The sequence below is a fragment of the Silurus aristotelis genome, assembly GCF_946808225.1.
Source record: "Silurus aristotelis genome assembly, chromosome: 23".
Lineage (NCBI taxonomy): Eukaryota > Metazoa > Chordata > Actinopteri > Siluriformes > Siluridae > Silurus > Silurus aristotelis.
This window is the reverse complement of record NC_139596.1, coordinates 3,712,955-3,736,765: the sequence shown is the minus strand read 5'-3', so window position 1 is coordinate 3,736,765 and position 23,811 is coordinate 3,712,955. Positions and strand designations below refer to the sequence as shown.

Here is a 23,811-nt window from a genome sequence, read left to right as displayed (position 1 = left end):
CACTGACTTCATGGAATGTACAAATAGTAGGCAATGTCTCGGTTGAGCTCGGGCAGAATTGTCTCATGAACAATCAGGCGTTCTGAAATGTGCTGTGCTCTTTGTTACGCCCCAAGAACTGGCCGGAACACCGGGAGAGTGTTCTGCTTCCGTGGAGATAGTCAGAGAATCTGCTGGAAAACAGGAAGTAAGAGTGTGCAATGTCATGGTTGGCACCCTGGAGCAGGACAACGCGGTAAAGCAAGGAATCGAGTTCAACACAAATACAGTGCCGCCTGAGTTAATATTCCCTGAAGGTCATCACGTTGAAATGATGTCATTTCCTTTTCAACCCTCTCAGTGAAACAAACAGATCCAGTTTTTGTGATGCCTCCAGTAGAGGTGGGTATGAGTGCATTTGATCCTGATAATACGAGTAAGGATTGAACATACTAACAGTTTTTGTCTTTCTCTACATATATTTTGTTCTTTCTCTAAAAACAAGCTTCAACACAAACTCCACTGTTCTTAAAGACGTGACTGTAAACATTTAATTTGCTACAATGACCCAGTAACTTCATCTCGTATTAATATAGACCTGAGATGTGCCGTGCACTGGGCGTTATATTATAGAAAATGAATCAACATCCCAACAACCAATCGGATTCCAGAATTCAACACCACCGGCGCCGTGGTGTTTCCATTTTTATTTATCCTTTGCTTTTCGGTAAGTCCATGTTACTATTATTTGTCTCTTGTTATTCTTTCTGTAATGTCTATAGACTTGGTGTCCTCAGGCGCCTGCAGGTTTTTTACTTGTCTCAAGAGAAACACATCCTGTTTGGCCGTCGCCATGGAGGCTGAGAAGAAAAACGGAGATTTTACTCTTTTTTTTTTTTTTTTTTTTTTTACTGCCTCACAGTGTCACTATCTCTCTCCTTTTCTGTTCTGCTTTTCTTTTCACACTACCAGGCCTCTCTCCTCCCACACATACACACATTCCATTTCTCTGTAGTGGGCTTAAACAGATTTAGGACTGTACAATACACTTGTCTTCCAAACTCTCTCTTTTTCTCTCACTCCATTGGCAGCCTCGTTGTTTAATCTAGAGTGCACTGTTCTCTGTCCTGTGACAAAATAATGGACCTGGAGCATGTTCAACGGCCATTGACCCTCATAGCCATAATAAGGATCTAGCCATAATAAACGTATTCATTCACCAAAGCACGGTCATGTGTGTAAATAAAGAGTAACGGATTAGCAGCGGACGAAACGATTTTCGGTTTTCCGTTATGTTCAACCAGGAATAGAAATTCCATGTTGATTCAATAACCTTAATGTGAGGGTACTTCTATAGCCTTTGGGGTGAAGGGGGGTTAAGTATGGGGGTTTGGCGTCGTAATTTGGTGACATCATATGATAGCAATGGGCTTAATAAGATCCCAATTGTTGTACAGTAGAAAAGAGCACATGCGCCTCAACACTTGAACCAAATCTCTGAAAGGTTTTATATACAGTATTCTGTAAATACAAGGAAAATTAAGACCAAGCCATTCTTGGGCATAAAGGTGAACTATGAGTGGAGCTTTCTTCTTGGTTATAAAGGAATGAGCTCAATGGTTAAGGCTCAGAAGGTCGAAGGTTCAGAGATTTAATTAGAAGGTCAGAAGTTCAAGCCCAAAAGCTGCTACTTTCGGGTCCTTGAGCAAGGCCCTTAACACTTTCTGCTCCAGGGGCACCGTATCATGGCGGACCTTGGGTTCCTAAGAAAGAAGTTACCTCTCTCTAACCTGTTACTTTCATTCTAGAGTCGTTATTCGAGTTACTTTGGCCTGTTGCATGAAAGAAGCCATTTCTAAAATACTCACCCCAACCGTCTAAACACTGACAGATGACAGACCGGTGACAAACCTCTCTGCCTTGGGGACCGGACCACCGCAAAACTACACCTTGTTATCATTGTGGATCATTCTCACATGGAACAGGAATGTTGTTGACATAGTAAAACCTGAAGAAAAAATAATGAAGGTCTATTAATACAAATTGAACACTCTCATGTCTAAGACATTGGCTTGAACTTCTAACAATATCTACACTGCTCATAGTTTGTGTTTCTTTACTTCACCAAACCTCTTTTTCTGATGCTGTGGATGGTCCAACATTGATCCGCCGGAGATCTGCCTGACAGGATTCAGTCAGTAATTTCACCTGTATCTTTGTAGTTTACAGGAAATAATGGCTGTCCTGTTCTTATCTCAGGAATCATATTCATAATCTGCTTATAGTAATTATGCAGTTGTGATTATTTTTTTTTTTTTTATGTAAGGATTTATAAATCACACTTCATTTAAATCAGGTTTCATTTAGATTTAATTCAATTTTTTTTTTTTTTTGTGTGTGTGTGTGTGTGTGTGTGTGTCCAATCTTTTCCACAAAAAATTAGTGTGGGTGCAGGTTTTCATTCCAACCAATCAAGGGCCACACATGATTGAAAATAAAAATCCTTAGATTTAAACAGGTAGAATGTGATATGGACTTGTACCCACACCTGCTCTTTTGTGGAAAAGATTGGACAGCCTAGTATAGGACATTGTCTTAAACAGTTTTAATGAGATAAACCGGAACTGAACTTGTATATAAGAGTTTATCCCTATCGAGGGAGCCAGTGGCGACTGTGGCAAGGAAAAAGTTTGATAGGAATCAGACTTTAAAGGGAGCCCATCCTCATCTGAGTGGCACCGGATGTCCATTCATTACAGTTTTGTAGTCATTGTTCAGGTGTTCTGTTCAGTAATGGGGCTACAATGCAACCTGTGGTCCTGAGCCATTGTTTCAGACTGTTGATATTATTTACAGTCCTTAAAGTTCTCGAGTTGCTCAGTAAATTCAAAGACTGCTGATGAAAGGATGAGGATGGCTTCTCATTTTGTCTAGTTTACTTCTTAAAGAGGTTTTTAATGCGGTTTCAGATATAGATTAGTTCTTTGCTTGGATGATGAATGGATGAATGCCTTTATGGGAAACCATGGGAAACCAATTATTAATTATATTTAAAAAATGATGTTTTAGTTATATACCTTAAATATTTTTTATAAAAAGACACTATATAGACAAATGTTTGCTTTTTGAACATCCAATTCCACATTTAGTCCCCATTTCCTGTTCTAGTAACACCAAATATTCTGGGAAGATATTCCGCTAGATTTCGGAGTGTGCTTGTGGAGCTTATTCAGCTACTAGGGTGTTAGTAAAGTCAGGTACTGATGTAGGTAAGGTGAGGAGACCTGGGGTGCAGTCAATGTTCCAATTCATCTCCCAAGGTGTTCAATAGGGTTGAGGTCAGATCTCTGGCGTCTGACTGCCGTTAAAAGTGACCGTTGGGTCTCGGCTTTGTCCGGCTCTTGTCTCCGGGATGAATTCACAGTGGAAGAGGAGTAACTTATCGCATTAAGTAAAAGTGGGCCGTGTCATCGCAGCAAAGGAGAGCACTAAAGAGCTCTTTCGACTGCACAGATTTGAAGAAGAGTACTAGGGACTCGGACCACCAACAAAGAGTTGTCTTGTCCTCTGAGAGAGCAGATCTGTTATAAATCCATGGTGCTCAGTGGTAAGTGACACACACACACTTATACCATTCACACACACATTTTTAAAGGGCAACATTACATTATTTAGATATCAATTCAAGTTTACTTTTTAACTTTGTTTTAATGTGAGAGAAAGATTAGCTCGCTTACGGCTGTTTTCATTCCCAAATTGTGATGTGGAAGTAGAAAATCATGCAAGCACAAGACGATCAGGTGATTCCCCTTAAGTCGAGGTGAAGAGAAAAGGACAATGGAGTGCGTTGTGGTACATCTGGATAAGAAATTGGCCTTGCAGACTATTTGCCTTTAGTACATTTTCTCCGAATACATGAAATGAAGGCATACGAAGATAACTTTTCTCACTGACTGGATGAGTTTTGGGCTTCGGGGAATAACTACAGCTCATAAAAACTTGTAAACATGCTAGCCCTGCTAATAATAAATGAATGCTTCAGTTAGCATGACGCAAATGAGCTTGCTGCCCAGACTGCGCTAACTCGACTACTAAGAATTAACTTTTCATTTGTGTGAAGTCAGAATGATCTTTAAAAAAAAATGGATGCTGCTACTTTTTTCCAGCATATTTGCACAGAGTTTCTTTTCTTTTTTTTTTTGGGTCAAGCCTTAACTTACTATATTTAGTCAATTTTTTCAAAAGTGTGGAAACACCTAGTCTTTTACGGTTTATGAAACACATGCATGGTCCTTTTGTTTATATGCAACAAACCTGTGCAAAAGGAAATTTTTGGCTCTAAAAGAAGAACTTATGTAAGAAAGATGTTAGCAGACTGCCTCACCCCAACAGTCAAACATGGAGGTGGAAGCCTGAAGGTTTGGGGTTGTTCTGGAGCCGGGAAGTTTGGAGACCTATTCCCGGTGAAAGGAAAACTGAACCAACATGGCTACCATTCAATACTTCACCCCATGCAATTCCATCTAACAGTTTAACAGTTTACAGTTTATCTGTGTAAAGCTGCTTTGAGACAATGTTCATTGTTAAAAGCGCTATACAAATAAAAATGAATTGAATTGAATTGAATCTAGACTGCAGCTAATTGGAACCGAGTCTGTGAGATTTATTTCGAGAGTAAGCAGTCATCTGTTATCTATTATGGAATGTCCTGCTTAGTCACTGCACCTAAATCCTATTGGACTGCTCTGAGATGAACTGGATCGCAAGGTCAGATAGAAATCCTTCAAATAATGAAGAACACCTTTGGCACATTTTGAAGAGATATTGCGAAGTATTTCAGCTGAATGTTTGGAGAAACAAGCTGTCCAGATACCAAGAGTGTGTAAATCTATTATTCATGCTAAGGGAGAATTTTTCAATGAAAATAAAGTTGAACATCTGGACATTGATATATTTGTTTGGTTAAAATGAATCTTCATACCATTAAATGACTTGATTTGTTGCATAAAAACAAAAGGAACATGCCCTTGTCTCTGAAAAACCATAAAAGACTGGGTGTTTCCACACTTTTTGATGGCCAGTGTATATTTAATATATACTACTTTATTTTATGTGAGTACATGTGTTCTCTGTTAAGAAAAAAAAAAAACTATGAAGAAACATTTCACTATATAATGTATGTGACAATTAAACAACCTTGAACCTTAAATCTATTTGGCTTTAAAGGATTAATCATAGTTTAGACATTGCAAGCACAGATTCCATATTGTATTATTCCTTATGACTCAATTTTAGTGTCCAACAAGGTAGCTTTATACTGAATTGTGAGTACTGAGGACACGTTTCTGTTTTCATTTTTAAATTACTGTCCCAAAAATGTGTTTCCATTTGGAAATATGGACAAAACAATTGAAAGATAGTGGACACCTGACTATACAATGGGTATGTTTCTTTTGAACAGGTTTGTGTGCCTCTAAATTGTGTGGCTTTTAGGAAGAACCACATATGGCTGAGAAATAGCTTAGGTGTCCAAATACGTTTGTTCATATAGTGTATGACGTATGATATCCATTTTCTAAACCTTTTTAAGAAACCCTTAGAAAGCTCTGCTGGATAGGTTTGGGTGTGTATATAAAAGGTATCTGGAGGCACAGGGACAGGAAACACATTGTCAGTCTAGAACATTGCCTATTGTATGAGTCATTCCTGTTTCAGTGTGTTTCTCTTTCTCAGCATTGTACCATGGTCTCTGGCAAATATATTACCACTGATGCAGCCTCGAAGACCTTCAGCTTTCGCAGATGTGGAAAATGTAAGGGGTTAGATTAAGTACGACAAGCCGTAATAGACCGATCTATCGACCTCCTGGGGATGAAATGATCTGTCTGAGAGAAGGGATGACGCTGAAATAACAAGACATGATGGATGTTGGGTTACTGGGTGCAGATAAGAAGGCTAAAATAAACCATTGCCGGAATAGGGCTTTCGGGAGGGAAATGGTACCAACGAGGGGGAATCTCCTAGATAAGATTTTCAAAGGAGCACAAAAACTCCATGCTCTATAAAGTTGGTGGGAGTCAGGAGCCTGACTTGTGACTCGTTCTTCTTGCTTGCCTTTTTCCGACACATCATAAGTGTGTAACTTGTGTCTTGGAGTTTTCTATCAGCAAAAAAATACATCGGCTTAATCTAGTCCTTTTGAACCAGAACCCGGTTTAGTTTTCACAGTGAGAACTTATGAGCGAACTCCAAACTGTACAGATCCGTCAGGAATGCAGCTCTGCTTTATGTTACAACTAAACAAGGTTTATTGTGACAGCCCAGAGATGTCTACAGTAAGCATAAATGAATACAATATATCTGATTCCAAATTTCAGCTCATTCAGACACATGGATAAACCGCTCCAGCACAATATTGCCTAGAGCTGTAACTTTGTGCCGGGTGACACCATTAAAAGCCTTACTGTTTAGATCCCCAGTGAAAACTTGTGACTCTGGTAATGTTGTCCATGAAACAAGAGCAAACCATGTAGCTAATGGCCGTTCTGGGATGCGGTGATCACAAGACTTACAGTTTCCACAAAATGCAGTTAGAGGATACGTTGCAGAAGGCAGTATGCTTTCGAAAATGCATGAGAAAAATAAAGAGGGGGTGGGAAGCAGAGTGCTTTATTAAAGAGCAGCTTGGCAGTGCTTGATAACATCTAAAGGAATGAGTTAAATAGATAAAATATGAAATTCAGATGATTAGCCAACACTGCAGAGAAACGTTTGACAGAATGGGAGTAAGTATGGAGGAGTGAGGAAAGATATAGACTTGTTAAAACTGCATGCCAAACCCATGGCATCATTTGCAACATGCACGCTTTGCAGACCAGTAATAGTGCAATTTTTTTCCACAGAATGAAATGGGACAGAACCAAGGTAGGGCTGGGGAGCAACAGGGGACACTGGAGGAAAAGGAACCCGGCCCAAACCCAGGGGGTAGCGAGAAGGAAGGAAACGCAAGCGAGGCGACCCACGGAGAGGTGGAGGATGCCGCAGGACTGGTTAGGGAAAGGCTGGATGGGAGCCCAGGCACAGAGCCAGCATCACCTACTCTGAAGCTGGATACTCACTCTCAGAAAAAAGGGGCCCCTCCTATAGACTGGGAATGGATACAGGGAGGGGATGGAGAACGAGAGGGAGGCAGGACTGAAGCTCGAGGCTTGCAGAGTCTGAACAATATTCGAGTCGCTAAGAGAGGCACGTTGAGCAGTGAAGCAGCTGGGTCTTTGAAACCAGAGTGCACATCTGTGGTGGAAACGAGCAACAAGATGGACTTCAAGGACTCATTAAATGACTGGAAGGACAACATCCAGGATCTTGCATGGGACTCTTCTAACAGGGTGCAGAGCACTGTTCATTTTCATCAGTCCAGTTCATCAGTTGATGAGGAGATGAGTGCCACCTCAGAGGTTACAGGCAGCTTTAAGAAACAGGACGGAAGCAGAATAAAAGATTTTTTGGCTGATCATGGCATCAATGCTTTAACTGTCACAGAGGATTTACATGATGATTTTTTTCCATTTGAAATGCCTATTCCGAAGTCTGAGGAACCAACCCGAGCTGCGGAGAAGCACAATCTAGACACATCGAATGCTCAATTAGAGAAGAATTTTCCTGGAGAAAATCCACTACCACCAGACAGACCTTCTGCCTTAAAGCCCTGTGAACCAAGCTTGGCTAAAGAAGATGGAGAAAAATTATCACTTTCTACTTCTTCTGAAGACAACCTACCATTCAAATGGAGAGAATCTGACTGCCAGGACACTAATGTTCCTTTTAAAACGGGTAGTTCAGGGGAACATGCGCATGCAGGAATATCAGAACAAATACATGGAATGGGGATGCCATTTCTTGCAATGACCTATGACCTGCGCTATAGATCAGAGCTTAAAACAACAGAAAATATATCACCAAACAGTGAGGATATCTGCAAATTCACCACCACTGTGGAGAGAAAAACGATGTATAACTGTGGAAACATAGAAGATTACCAGGCTGCAGATAGTATTATAGAGAATAGTGATGCGACAGCGAGGAGCATGACTAAGCAAGATTCCTCAGCGATTAGCCTTGCATTCTACAAAAGTTCAACTATATCAGAGCTCGAAAAAGAGGAGAAGCACTTGTCTAAGCCAGAGTCTGACACACTAAAGAATAATCCAGAGAGAAAAACTGACATCTCATACGATGCAGTAGAAGTGCATAAAGAGGCCAAAGAAAAACCTGATTATTATTTCTCAACAGAAACAGCCAATGTCCAAACTGAGGAAATTCCTGAGCAGTTTTTGACAGTGGTGACTGGACAGTCAGAAAAACTGTCATTCCCTGGCATGACAAAGTCCATTACAGGTGAAACGGATCCTCACCTGGCGTCGTACGCAGCCTTGGAATCTCAGGATGCTTTTGTTAGGGAGAGAGAAATGTTTTCCAACCAAGACAGAGCTAAGGGAAACACTAACACAGAAAGAAATTTGGACGAGCGATCAATTGTAATGTTCGAGAGATATAGAGACAAATCCTCTGGTGTGATGACATCATCAGAGAGGGACAGAGTTAATCAGAGTGTTGACAAAAACCTCACTTCAGTAACTGACAGTCATCAGGAAGCACCTGTATCCATTTGTGACTCCGAGCTCAGCTCGGTCTCCGAGAATCCTGTGGGTCATGAAGAAGGCGAGCCATCGCAGCCACAAGTAGAATCAAACAGTTATGTAGCTTTGAGTGAAATTGCAAAACCAATGGATGGCCATGAAGCAAAGACTATGCCATATGAGAAAAAGCTTTGCACTGAAGACACAATCAAAGCATTCACTGGTCCTGTTAAGGATGTTTCAGAGAACTCTAGGACAGATATTGCCACTGGTCTTCTAGATTCCCCACACAACTCCTGCTCTACACAACAAGATGCTCACCAAAACAATGTTACACCGGAATCCACAGGACAGTCTTCCACTTGTGAACATGACACTGCTCGACTGAGCCAAATCGATCGAAGCATCGTCACAAGGAATGATCAGACTCCTGTACCTGCTCAGGATGGTGTCCCAGCAAAGGAAAGTTTAGAAACCCCTTCAAAAGGCAAGCCTGTGTCAGACCTGATTAAAGAAACCATTCAGCTGCATGAGAAGATGAAGGAGTGGACCAAACCCGCAGAGTCTAAAGCTGATGTGGTCTTGGACTCTGCACAGTCTGTCAAAGTGGCGCAGATGAAGGCTGCATTCGATTCGCCAAAAAAGTCTCTGGAAAAAGGTCTGGAAAGAAAAACGTCAGCGAGGAAAGGTAAGACCCAGTCCTGTCTCCAGGAAATGATGGAAATGTTTAGCAGGGTACCTTGTAAACTTTGCTTTTGACTTTAGATGTTTGAGTGGTGTGGGGGTAAGTCTTTATTATGATACTGAAAGAAGTGGGGAAAGGTTCAGTGGTAGCTCAGTGCTTAAGATGTTGGACTTTTGATTGGAAGGTCATGAGTTCAATTCACCTTTTGGACCTCTTAACTCCTCAAATAATTGCAGGTCGCCCCTTGTGGGGATGTCTGCCATATGTTGTAAATATTAATTAAGCACTAAAACATCTAAATATATGAGTCATAATGTATTCTTGGCAGAATCTGAAGTGTTTGGTGGGCAGAACCTGGAATTTTGGAGAAAGTGCATTATGGTGCCATCTTGTGGAAGAGGTGAATTAACATCATATAACAGCATCAGTGAAACCCGTTAGGGTTGCACAAGCCAGTGCACTCTTAGTGTCGGTCCCAAGCCTGGATAAATTGCGTTAGGAGGGGCATCCAGCGCAAAACATGTGCCAAATCAAATACGAACATCGGTAGGAGAATGCTGAGGGTGGAGCCACCAGGAAGCAGTAAAAGTGGAAGGCCAAAGAGGAGGTTCATGGATGTGGTAAATGAAGACATGCAGGTAGTTGGTTTGAAATGAGGCAAATGTAGAGGACAGAGTAGTTTGGAGACGAATGATCCGCTGTGGCGACCCCTAATGGGAGCAGCCGAAAAAAAGAAAAAGAAGAACAGTATCACACATATAGACAGCAAGAAAAAAAAGTAAAACAAAATAATAATAAGTAGTAGCAAAAGTAGATTTTCTGTTTTATTTATGCAAACATTATAACTCATATGAAATGCATCATGACACGTTTGAGATTTAGATCATTGTTGGTCGTTTCTTTGTTTACCTGGAATATAGGAGGTTTTAAGTGGGCGGGGCTAACAAGGAGCGCGCGGGTTGGGATTGGAAGTTCAGATGGTGAGTTTTTCCAAATATGGCGCTAAGAGGTGGTGCGTGAGTGAATGGGCGTGGCTTCCGGCCTGTAGCCTCGGAAAGGCGAAGGGAGTCGCGCCAAAGGCAGGGATACGTTCAGGGGGACTGCTGCTGCTTCTGCTGCAAAAAAGAAAAAGGGGGAGCTGAAGTTGTACATATTACAGACTTACCGCTGGTCAGGGATTTGTTCTGCTCTAGCTGAGAAGGTAAGATGTTCTTTTTGATGAATTTCATGATTTTGAAGCTGATCTGCAGTGTAGGACAAAGTTGCACCGATTTACAGGCCTGACTCCTCGGGAGGATCTCCAGTGTTCCTGAGTGTCCCTTAGGGTGTTTTTTTTTGGGAATAGCTTTTATGGACCACCATATGTGCTTTATGCCCATGCATGAAGTTCTTTAATGCACGAGCTGGGTGTGATTGGAAATTCTGATTTGCTGTGGTGGTTGTTTTTTTTTTTTTTGTTTACCCCACCCCCTTCCACAAACAACCCAGGAACCTTCATTCAAACAGGGCATATCCCCCTAAAACATGATCTTCCTGATCAGATAGATAGATAGATGTTTGTTATCCCACGAAGATATTCTTGTGCATGGGCATGCTCGATACCTTTCCCTCTATATGCAAACAGACATGAAGTAACACCACACTCGTTGTCCTGTCGGTGTGGTTTTTGCGTATTACCTGGTACCGTTCTGTGCCAACCTCCTTCTGATAATAATTTTTTGCCCCCTGCAATTCAATCTTTTATAGAAACGCTCTTTCCATTCTTGCTCCTGTAAGATCAGCGGACTCGGGAGCCTCACCCATAGGGAGCAGCTCTGTGACAGGGAACGGAAATGGATAGACTGGAAGAAAGAGGTAGAGCTTCTGAAAGGAATGGCAGTGTGTGTGTGTGTGTGTGTGAATGTGTGTTGGGACACGCCGTGTGAGTGCACACACATGCTATTTTTTTCCTCCTTTTTTCCTTCGTGCACATGTCGTAGCTTGCCGGAAGCGTGTGGGCTGATAAGCGGGTTTCTCGGGGGTGCATAGAGCTCATGTGGTGCAAATGCATTAAAGGAGGGGGTAAAAAAAAAATAAAAGAAAGGAAACGAGCAAGGCAGCGAAAACGCGCGCGCGCGCCACTCTCCTCACCTCTTTCACTCGTGCACGCGCATCTGCTCATTCCCTCCCTCGCTTTCTTTTGGGCAAAATCTTTCGAGCTCGGTGTTATAACCATTTACTGTAGGGTATTTCTCAGCTTAACCTGCGATGTGGAAGTTTTTAGTGTGCTGTAGCTGCAAAAACCTAAACGACTCCATTCATTGTGTGTTTTTATACTATACTCACTTCACCAGCAGCCCCATGTCCTGTGTTTGGAGCGCGCGCTCTTTTTTTCTCTTTTTCTCCTTTTTTCCAATTAAATATACTTTTATCTTTTTTTGTGTGTAATATAATACAAACTGTATTTAACAGTAGTTCTCGCGGTCGAGTTACAACCCCTACCGTTTACTAGGCCGGTTTATGACGTGCGGTTTCGGATCCGCACTACAGTGACCGGTGTGCCGCTGTCGTGAAGCGGTGTCGTGAAACGTGGCGGTTTCCCTGGTTGGCCACATTTCCGGCTCCGTCAGTGTGTCAACTCGTATCGGTTGATGACGTAAGCCGAGAGCGGGGCTTTGATGGACAGTTTTGGGGAAAGTCCTCATCCATAAGACACACACGTAGAGCTGTTTCATGAGGGAAATAAAATGGTAGCTCTATATCTGTCTTTCTATTAGTATATCTCTCTGTCTCTTTATATACACCTGTCAATATTTTTAAATGTCTGTTTAGAAATGGAGAATGTGGTAGCTCTGGGTTTAAGGCTCGGGGTCACTGATCGGAAGGTCGGAGGTTCAAGACCCACCTTCACCAAACTGCCACTGTTGGGCTCCTGAGCACAGCCCTTAACTCTCTCTGCCCAGGGGCACTGTACCATGGCTGACCCTGCGGTCTGACTCGGGCTTCCTAATGAGCCTATTAAGCGTAGAAAGAATTTTTTTTCCCTAGCGATCTGTCTTTCTATCTAACTCTGTCAATCAGTTTATTCGTCTGTATGTATTTCTTTATGTCTCTCTCTCTCTCTCTCTCTCTCTCTCTCTCTCTCTCTCTTAATCTGTTTATATTTGTCTATATCACTCTAATCTTGTTATAGTGCAGCGACCCGCAAAAGCAAGTCACAGTAACAAACCAAAACCCCAACGGCAAATCAGAAACAACTTTTGGTTACTTCAGCGATATGGCAAAACCAGAATACGGTAATCCCCCGTTTATCGCGGTGGTTACGTTTCAAAACCGACCCGCGATAAACGAAACCGTGCTATAAACAGACGCCACCCCAAAAAATGCTATTTTATGTATACAGTACTGTACTGTAAAAACATTTTACTTCATTTTATAATGAATATTTGTATGTTTATTAATACTATATTAATAAAACTTATGTGGATCATAATTCCGCAATAAACCGGGGGCACGAGATTCGAACCGCGGTAAAACGGGGGATTACTGTATACACATTCAGATTTTTGAACGCACTGTTTCTGATGTCTCCTCGCCCTTCACCGTTCCTCCAATATTTCATTCTTGTGTTACCTGTCCAGAGCACTCCAGAGTTTAGCGGGCGGTGCGTCAGTAACAATGGTCCGTGGGAAACACGGCGCTCCGTGTTTTGTTAAATCGACTCATCGAGGCAAATATATTTACTTTTTTGTAATTGAATTACTCGAGTTATTTGAGGAATCGTTACAGCTCTAATTATGAGGCACACGGTATTCGGCTAGATGTAGGTAGTGTTTTGGTTTTGATGCTTGAAGATTACACTGTGTCCCAAATTACATGGACCACTTTGCATGACCGATGACCATTGCCAAAAGATGCATATGTACTGATCCGGGATTCATTTTAGCTCAAGTTACCACACAAAGAAAGAACTCCTTTCTTTGAAATTTGTGTGTGTGTTTGTTTGTATAGGTGCTCTGTGAAGGACTGGATTGTATTTTCAGTCATAACCTCAACCAGGAAAAAGCTCTTGGCGTAGCTGGGAAGACAAATTATTTTAAACGATTGGACAAACACCAGGTGTTGTGTTCTAGAGAGGAATCGTAATACGGTTATGTTTAAGTGGGACGTGAACATGCATCGGTGTTGCGTGGTGTGTCTGTGTGGTATTTTTGGACTCTTTGTGTTAGGCGGGAAATGGGTCGGCTGGGTAAAATTAGATATAGGATGCCGTGTAGGGTGTGTGCGAGTGACTGAATGAAAATTATTACATATTACAATCAAATGCAATTTTTGGAATTATTAGCGCACCTAAATAGACATTTAGCACCTAAGATTTAGACATTTTATTCTTTTGAACATAAATACGCCGCACCTATCTATAAGCTACAGGTGCCTACATTGAAACAAACAATCTTTACACAGGCTTTAACGAAAGACAGTGCCTGTTACACGGCTTGTAACTAAACAGTAGCCTACCAAGAAAGTCATTGTTCACTGTCTCCCTTCTTCCTTCCACAACAATTTCTTTCGGGAGTTTATCTTTTGGCATTGTCGTGCGTTTAAAAATCACCATCGGTGTAGCTTTTCTCCCGATGCCGTGCAGCTCAGAACACAGGTGAAGTGCGTTTTTTTTTTTCCATGCCCGGTTGTTTTCAGCGTGATGAATGATTCGTCGTTCCTGTTGCCAGTCCAAGTGAGTGGCAGGTCACCGTCAGAGGAACCTCATCCATATTTATTATGTGGTGCGGCCCGATTCAGTGGGAGCGCATCTGATTTAATATAAAGAGTTTCAACCCGTTCGGCAATTTCATTGGTCTAATGTTATGGGGCTCAGTTTTTTGGTGGCATGAAGCCTGTGAAACCAGGAAAAATCCGTAAAGTAGCCGCTGTGTTTTTAAGCCGCGAGGTTTAAAGCGTGGGGGGGGGGGAGTACAGTCTGGAAAATACGGTACAAAAAAGGTAAAAGCACTGTACGTTGTTTTCTTGGTTTTAGATTAAAACGACCCCAAACTTTGGAAACTCCCTGCCCCTCACGATTTTCTCCCCGTTCCTCCGTTTTTTTCCCCCCCATTCTGCAGCGTATTCTGTGTTTACCTGTCCAGAGCGCTCCAGAGTTTAGCGTGGTGGTGTGTCAGTTATAATGGTCCGTTGGGAAGCACAATGCTCGAGAAATCGTTTCAGCCCTAGTATGAAGTGTAATTTTTTTTTTTTTTTTAAAAAGCAGTTATATATAGAATACAGAAGCTGTATATAGAGAGAAACATTTATAGGTTGCGAAAGAAAAGAGATGCTGGTTCTGGTTCATCGATGGTAGATTATGGTGCAGGACAAATGAAATGCTTTACAGGCATTTAAGGCATATTGATATCTGTCTATATCCATCTGTGATTTTGCTTGATAGAAGAACAAAATTTGAATTACGAGACAATCTAGTAGAACATGGTGCAGTGTGGGGCAGGGTGTGGCAGTGCTTGGGGTTGTTCAGCAACGAGCGTTTAAAGATTTTGTGTACCGCATAACATTGAAAGCAGAGGACACGTGTGAGACTCCCATTTCTTGTCGAGTCCCACCAACCCAAATATCTTAAAGTTGCAAATAAAAAAATGGCAAGAAATAAGGGGGAATAAACCGTTTTAATGAGTTATTTCACCATTTGTTCACACACAGGATACACGGACTTGAATGGACGCCGCCAATTCGCAGTTTATTTTTCAACTTCACCTTTTCTTGGTCTTTCGTAGGCATGAAATAAAAATGTCAAACCCTGTTTTGCCTGTTTTTGTTTTACCAAAAAAATTTTCTTAGATCAATGATCTCATGATGCGCGTCACATCGGAATGTCCTCAAGTATGGCAAAATTATATCATGCAGCTTTAATTGTAGGTATTGTTTGCGTACGTGAAGTGCATTTGAATACACTAACGGTGAAGTCTGTGTGAAATGTTTTATTTATTATTATTATTTTTTTAAGAATGCACCATTTTCTATAGCAGGGCTGGTTCGGGATCTTCTCTGAGCCCTTGCAATTATAATTGGATCCTGTTTGCTATCGCGGCAGACTTGAGGCATGCTTAAAAAGGGTCTCCTCCGATCCTGCTCTTCAATTTTTTTATTCAGCCTTTTGCTGTACGCTTCCACAGCGATAATCCGGGTTCGAACTGCCATGAACATTTTCTTAGCACTATTGATTAGACTTAAAAACATATTGTACCTTTTGTGAGTTTACATGGTCAGGTGACAGTTGGCGTTTATGCAATTAGTAAGCCGGCATACGTTTGTTTCTGGTTTGTTAGAGGAAGATGTTTTGTGTGATTATGGGCAGCGACTGGGAAGTGTAACTTCCCATTAGGGTGAAGCAGAGGCAGTATCGGTATGAACACTGAGTGTAAAAAGGTGATATCTTATCAAAAGCCTTTGACACGCTCCGACCACATTGAGTCATCTCCCGATGGGACATTTGACAGAAAACTGTGCTTGAACTTGTTTTTTTGCTGGGATTCCTGCACTGTTCTGTCACTGACTTCAGTTAAGTTTGTTTTCGTATCGTCCAAAAGGCAGGAATCGCAGGAGAAACCTGGAATGAAATGCCAATAAGAGGAGAATTTATAGAAAAAGAAAGGAAGACAAGCTGAGCGATACATAAATGATTGACTGTGACAAATTCTTAGCAAGCTCCGCCACTTCCCCTTACAAATCTCACGGTAGTAATGTCTGGTCAAGTTCCCAAATTCAACAATTTGCAAAAAATTTGAAACGATTTTACCTCACAAAAAATGACTGATCAGGAGAATTAAAGATGGCAAGCAAAAGCAGGCTGCAAATTGTGCTCTGAGTGGTGGGGTACCCCGACGACGCATCTTCTGGCATCTATAGCCAATCTGAGCATTTAGAACGGTGTGGGCTAGGACAGCGTGCTGTAAATTCTAGACGTACAAATGTATTTGCGAGTGTTGCTCAGTGAAGTGATACTATCGCACGGAAAAGCACTTAAGAGATTTAAGCACTGAGACTTCCTGGACTTTGCTCTTGAGCCACGGGGAACCGAACTGCGATGGATTCCAAGATGGGAATTGATTATAGCTGCGATCTTCCAGCTTCATGAACAACACAACAGCAATGTTTTGTTTTTATGTTCATATGGAGCAACTTGCTGCAGCAACGGGATTAAAGGCATTAGAACGCACATAATTCCATGTCAAAACTGGAATTCTAGTTAGACCATCCACTGACAAGTCATTATTGCACCCTGTAGTAGTAGTAGTAGGAACTCCCCTTGGCAAATTCGTTGTATAGCGCGTCTCAGCCTGTAGCAATATACATAGCTGAAACTCCTGAATAAGTTCTTGATGTTTGGGTTAATTATAGAGTCGCTCTGTTGACACAAGAAGAGTCTTTCTGAACCTGTGCTCCTCCCTTGGACGCAAGCAGGTAGCTTTGATTCGACATGAATAATAGACAAGGTGAACTTTTTTTTTTTTGGTATAAGGTTTGTGGAGTTTGGACATTGGACCTTTTTGAGTGTTTAAAGGCTCTGGCATGGAGAAGCTGGTGTTGGATCTATGTGTTGGATCTATGAGTGATCACACTCTTGATATCACCACAAATGGGTCTAAGAGAGTAAATACACATCGTTCACCTTCACTGTTAAATTCTGTGAAGTAGCTTTGAGACAATGTCTGTTGTGAAAAGTGCTATAGAAATAACCTTGACTTGAATAAGAAGAATATTGTGGATCAACAAAAAAATATGCCGGGCAATTCTAACTAACTGGTTTTATGTGTTTGGTGGTTTGCTGGTTGGCAAAACTGGCAAAACCTCAGAGCCGATGATCCAAGATAATGTCCGATGTCCGATAAGTGCTTGTATTGTGTTTTCAATTGACTGCGAATTGAAAATCCCCTTTGTCCGTGTGATAATAGCAAAAAAATAAATAAAATAAAAACTTTTCACCCTTCCTTTCCACTGAAGGCTTTTTTTCCTTTCTTTTAAATAAGAGTTGAATCATTTAAAACCTCTTGTTCAACCAGTTCCCCCCCCCCCCAAGTCTGTATTGTTACCTATGTGTCATGTCGAAATGGCTTGTAGTACATAATCCGCTCTTCGCTCCGGTTGGTTGATTGTGCATCACTGCTGATTTGGCAGTGTTCCTTCCCTGTGAGAAGACGCTTCTTCAGCATTTTTGGATGAAGTCTCCAGGGTCGACGTATTGTAAGAGGAAAAAAGAGAGGGTCTAAGAGGGTATAACCTGTTTAAAGCTGTTCTGATATCAGATACACAGTGCCTGCCAAGGTCATTTAACAGACCAAAGATTTACTTTGAGCAAACAAATATGTAAATGTAAATGTAAAGGTGATTCACTGTATTTGCATTGACAAAATCTTCCCTTTGCATAAGTAACAGCTTTACACACTCTTGGCGTGCAGACAGTTTGTTTCTCTGAACGTTCAGCTGAAATAATTTGCCACGTGCCAAACGTGTTCACTAGTTGGAAATTTCTTTCTGGGTTTGTTCTCTGCATGCAGGTTGAGCATCTTAATGACGGATAATTGAGTGTCCATTATAACAGACTAATGTATAGTAGTTCTGAGATCCAGATTGATTATTAACAATGCGAGTACCATAATGGTAGCATCTTCGTAACAACGGTTTATAAGGAGTCAGGTAGCACGCACGACCTTCTTGTTGCAGAGCTCCAGCTTTATAGATTTCATAGTGATCGAAGCACAATGGCATAAGAGTAAAGAGAACTACGATTTGGGCTGCTTGAACATAACCATGTATGGTGGTGAAACTGTCTGAGCCCAAACTGAAATGAAAGAAGGCGTTCTAGCTTTTCCGTGAAGGCAAACGAGAGTCCCTTCTGCTTCTCGCTCTCTTTCTCCCAGTCTTTGCTCAGAGTTATGTCAGAGCAGAACAATGCACTAGGGTTTTTATAGCACTGGAAAAAAAAAAAAAAAAAACCCTCCAGCACATGCTGACCAGTGATTCCTGCACATCTTGTGAACAGTAAGGAAGAGAAACTCTTCCGAACTCTTTAGTGCTTGGGACGTTTCCTAAATCCGATGAAAGTTATGAATAGCAAATAAAGGCCCTTTTTATTGTGCATGCACTTTTTTTTTCCCCTTTTTTTTGGTTTAACTGGAAACTTCTCCGACAGATGGATTGACTCCCTGGAAATCGACCAGGTCAAGACCTAATCCAATTCTTGGAAAACACACACATGTGTATGTGTGTGTGTGTGTGTGTGTGTGTGTGTGTGTGTGTGTGTGTGTGTGTGTGTGTGTGTGTGTGTGTATGAATAGAAGCTAGTATGTTACCCAGAAAGGCTTTTGAGCTGAACGATTTGAAACACCTCCTCAACAGGAAACATACCTACAGTTTAAAACAAAGGGGGGTGTATCATGCCGATTGATTCTGAGAAAGATTAGGTGTCGGATGGAACTCTGACTCTGAGTGTTGTCATTCGTGAGCTGAAATAAGCCTTTAATGATTGGGGTGAAAAAAGGGAAGATCTGCAATGAACCAAACTCGAAACAATTCCACCCTGCAAATGATCCATCCAATGGTTTAAATTCTCAGCGCTGGAAGGTAATGCCAACAGCATGCCGAGAACACTTTAATGGCCTTCCATCTTAAACCATATTATTGAATATTTTCTTTCAATAAAATAGCATTTCTTAGGTCGATTTCCAGCTAAAAAAATGGACCATGTCCCATGAGTCCTCACATCCCCAAAAATCAGTGATGTGACGGTACTATACAAAGCTTCCTTTGTGTGTTACTTAAATACAATAATTGATGAGATTGCCACACATACCGCATACTTGCTGTGGAAGCAAGTAGCAAGCGTCTGTCTCCTATTCTACGCCCAGGAAAGTGTCTGTCTGTTGGCAGACTTTTCAAAGAAACCCTCCTGGAACTTGGCTTTTTACTCTTGATGATGAAGTGCAAGGTTAAAATAAGGTCTTGGAGCAAGTAGTAGTCTATTTTATGGCCTCTGGTTAGGGATGAGTATATTCCAAGATGGTCATCTGCACCGCCGATCTGGCCGAGGTCCCCAGTTTGTTCCTTTAGGGACCGAGCAGAGTCCAAATTTTCTTTTCTATTTACTCCAGTTTTTAACACACTCAAATAGAATTTTTTCAGCCAACTTTATATGTATTTGATGCTGTTTCTTGTGTCTTCTCCAGAGTACCATTAGAAAACCAATAGTAAGGAACATGTTGAATTCTTTGACAATAAGAATCCTGTCACAAATCAGATGGAATACCACTACCTATTATAGGTATATATTTTGGGAGACGTAGTGCTATCAACCGTTCATTCATGTGCAAATGCAACCTTGGTGGTAGACCAGTTCAACTTAAGGTACCCTGTAGATACAAACTTTTTTACAGTTTAAATCTTCCAAGGCACCTTCAGATATGTTTGGAGGGATCTAGGAGAAACCCGAAGAACCCCCATTTGTAACCCATGCAGATATAAGGGGGAAAGGGTGAATCTACACAAATCTCGATTGAACCGGGACTACTGGAGTGGTGATGCAGAGAGCCCTATTTAGTTTACCATGTTTATCCGAATCCTGATTTTGTTTTAGACCCTAGCAGGTGGGTTCATGGTGTGATTGGATGATGATGAATGTTGTTTTACCTCATTTGTGATGGCTAGCCAGGAAAGAAATGTTTTACTATAACCATAATATAGTTTGTTTTGCTGAACCATGTTGGTAAAAAAGAAATGACCAGTGGCTGAGGGTGGTTGTGGGGGGCGCAGGTGCAGGCCACAATTCACCCTGTTATTACCCTTAGCTTACCTGGATTTTCCCATGAAAATCCATCTCCCATGGTGTTAACCAAGGCCTATAACCAAGGTTTATCCTCTGTACTTGGGCTCCATTTATCGGCCACCACACGTGTTGACACGTCTTGTCTGTAAGAATGTAATTCTTTCTTCTTAGGTCATGTCTTGGTCATCTGTGAGGCACAATTTTGCTCTTCTAACTTTTCCCTTGAAGGCCCCTTATCTTCAAAGAAATGCTGAGGGAAAAAATGCGAAGGGGAATGTGTTTTTAATGATCCAGCCTTCCTAATTTATACAATATGGGGTTGAGTCATATGGTTTGGGTCCGATGGTGCGTGTGTTAGCCCAGCCCTCTTTTATTTATTTTTATTTATTTTCTCGGCCACAATCTTGCTAAACCAGATGAACGTGTTTAATCCTGGTTTTGTTGATATTAATAACAATTTACTTTTGTTGAGGGAGATGATGTTTGGTTGTAATGAGATTTTCTGCGTTTAATAGTCTGTTGGCTGTAGAACGGGTTTGAACCACTTTGCACATAAAAAAAAAAAAAAAGTTAGAAGGCGAGTAAAATTATTCTTTGGTTTAGACGGCACATCGATAAAAGCGAACTATCTGTATAATATTACATTGCATAGCATCATATTTTTTCTATTGCACAATCGCATTGTGTTGAAACTAATCGGATCGCACTGCCTGGTAATATTGGTGAATCGCATCGTATCTCATGCAGCTTTATATGCATCTTTATCGTATCCTTGGCTATGCATCGAGATGCAAATTGCTTCGGGCTCATTTATGGAGATGCAAATCCCTAATACGTTTGGTTCTTATGTGGAAAGTATCAGCGGTTTTGGAACACCATAAACACCTCAGCAGAGCACTACAGGAAACAGGAAGCTTATAAACCATCCCTAATTTGGAGATGTGGTCAGCCTGAACCTCTATAGCCTGTAAAACCGTCCATTTTGACTTTGAGCAAAGATTTCATTGTCTAGTGTTTATGTCCTGCTATGAAAGTGTGATAGTCAACGTCTGTCAGGGGAGACGTAGGAACTTCCTTTTTCCTTTTTTAGTAGTTTTTTAAGGCCTACACGCAGGAACTGTGGAGATGTTAGACACAGACACTCATGGTTTTTCATTGGGTTTGTCAACTCCTTTATTATCCTTTAGACATGTCAGATGCCTGACTTTTCATAGGTTTTTTTATTATCCAGCGCATACTGCAAGAAGAGTTCATTAAGCAATGATTTTGTACTCATCTATGTGGTAAGAATCGCCATATCGTGCTATCAAGACATTTAATTGTAAATGTAATGTTGGCTACATTATGCGATAAATACCAGATTTTGTTTCTAATTGGTCCGTTTCTAGCCACAGCGTTGAAGGTTTTTATTCATGCGTTCGACATCGTACATCGTCGTTTCATTGGTAACCAATTGTACATAGACCGGACGCTCCGTATATGTGAATCAGTCTTCACAATTTCTGACATGGGTTCGAAGAGGAATAAAACAACGAGTCTCTTCTGTAAAAGATATATTCAATTGTTGTATTGTTGTAATTTTTTCTTCTTAGGTCATGACTCGGTCATCTGTGAGGGATTAATCTGCTTTTCCAACACTTCAAAGTGATACGTTTGATGGTAACAGCGTGTACATATGGACTGGATGGGTATTTTATCTCTATATGCAGCACGAATATGCAAATGCACATTTTTTACACTTTTAGATTCCAGGTAGAAGAGGAATAAAGCTTTCATCCAATCAGATCGCATTTTATGAATGAATTGTTTGACTTTCTGTATTAAAAAAATTGGATGAAGTTAAAGGAAGTATCTGCTTCCACACTGGTTTATAAGATATCTGCTAGAATCGGGGGGCTGGACATGTTCTGGTATGTTTAGGAGAAGTTTAACCAAAATATTTTACTTTTACCATGTGTATATATTACAAGTTTTGGCACCCATCAATATCCATAATACTTCCAGCCAGCCTAAGTATTGCAACCTTTGTGAAATATTTGTCAAATCCCATCCCAAATGTAGAAGACCAAAGGTCGGCCCAAAGCTCCTGGCTCGGTTTTTTTGCTCTAATATTAGTACGTGTGCCTGTGCCAGTGAAAATCCCTGTTTTTAACCCAGTCCATTCTTTTCACCAGTGACTAGTTGAGGATTTCGATCGGTGCCCAGTCATCCGGTTGAGAGCTGATATATTTTGTGGTTTGGCACAGGATCCATGCCATTTTTTATTTTTTTTTCTCTCTCTGTAATGTCTTCGTTGTTACCTTTTTTTAAAGCCCGGTTTCTTGCTGTTCGGCGTCTGGCTGCACGAAATTCCTCACGGTAATTCCTCAGTGTATGAAGCAACTACAATGCACGGCCTTGTAGCCTGTGGTTATGACAGGATTATGCGGTTGGATTGCATTGTGGGTTTTGTTTTTATGAGACCTTGGCTTGCGTAAGTGACTCGATCGCTCGTCTCGCGCAAGTTTCCGTACTGCCTTTGTCTGACGGAGCTGAGTTATTTTTTTATAGTTTTAAGGCCCCCTTTTTTCCCAGAGACACTTTTGATTCATTAACACCGTGGTAGGAACTATTTTGCAAAATAGCTTGTTGCTATAGCAGTCGTTTTTGGTTTGTGTCATACCGCCATATCTTGAGCCAAACCAGAGTGTAATTTATCTCGATTACATTTTTTTTATTATTATTATCTCGCCCCAGATTCATCCCAAGGCTGCTAGTAATATCCACTTTTAGCTTTTATTTTCTTTTTAAGACAACCCTCACCGATTAAAACCAGCAGTGTGTCCTTAGACCGTTTTTGCACATAAAAGGTCAAATTCATTGCTTGTTTTATTATTATTATTATTATTATTATTATTATTATTATCATTTTTTTTTTTAAGTAATGACTGCTGGGAGTTTGGGTCGAAGTTGCTAAGCAGTTTGAGCATGTTGGTAAACACTGGCTGAAGTTGTGTGTGTATGTCTCTTGGCATGTCTAGTCTGCTCCACGTTCCGAACGTCAGTCTCCAGTGAGTCAGCCACTGCCGGTGTACACGCTGGCCTTAGTCCAGTCCACACGTCTGGACTCCACCGGGCTCCATTCGAGCGCTTGCCTTGTGATGTCTCTCGTTCACTCTGTCTGTTCCTGCCTTATCAGACGTTCGCCTGCCAAGAAAGACGTTGTGGCCGGCCAGACAAGTAACACGGTATCTTGGTGTCTGGTTTCGAAGAGAGCAGCCATGTGACTAAACTCTCTGCAGTAATGCAGTCTTAATTCAGAAATCTCCTTTCTCTTCCCTATTTCTCATAGAAGCATGGCTGAAAAAAAAAAAAAAAAAGACAAAAGGAAATGTGCAAATGCGGGTTGCACTTTCCTGTTACTTCCTGTTTTTGGGAAATTATTTGCCGTTATTACAAGATTTACACCCTGCTATTGCCATAGCAGAGTACATTGGTAAAGATACAGGGTAAACCAGTTGTGTTAAAGGTTTACTGACCACCTTTATGTAGAATTTGTATGTAGAAACATGTAACATGGATAAGTCCATGTTATAAACTATCGGGAGTTTTCTCCAGGTTCGTCCGATTTGCGTAAAGAGTTCCCTGTTTACTATTAGTTGGTTATATATTTATTTATTCTCCTGCTGGTCTTTCAGCCCACAGCTTCCTGGATAAGAGGA

General features: G+C 41.2%; 2 protein-coding genes across 7 annotated transcripts in view; one reads left to right on the top strand and one right to left on the bottom strand.

Annotated features, from left to right (window-relative positions):
* LOC310717971 (D-amino-acid oxidase-like) overlaps positions 1-23,811 on the bottom strand; it is a 188,335-nt gene that overhangs the window by 65,956 nt on the left and 98,568 nt on the right. The window lies entirely within an intron of this gene.
* coro1ca (coronin, actin binding protein, 1Ca) overlaps positions 5,498-23,811 on the top strand; it is a 42,001-nt gene continuing 23,687 nt past the window's right edge. Inside the window, exons 1-2 of one of the 5 annotated variants that reach the window (XM_083526350.1) lie at positions 5,498-5,791; positions 6,882-9,306. In XM_083526350.1, coding sequence (XP_083382476.1) covers positions 5,675-5,791; positions 6,882-9,306 — 2,542 coding nt within the window. In that variant the 5' untranslated portion in view covers positions 5,498-5,674. Of the gene's footprint in view, positions 5,792-6,781; positions 9,307-10,300; positions 10,505-11,049; positions 11,158-12,481; positions 12,579-23,811 lie in introns of those variants that run through there. The other 4 variants (XM_083526352.1, XM_083526351.1, XM_083526354.1 and 1 more) reach the window with 4 other exon arrangements.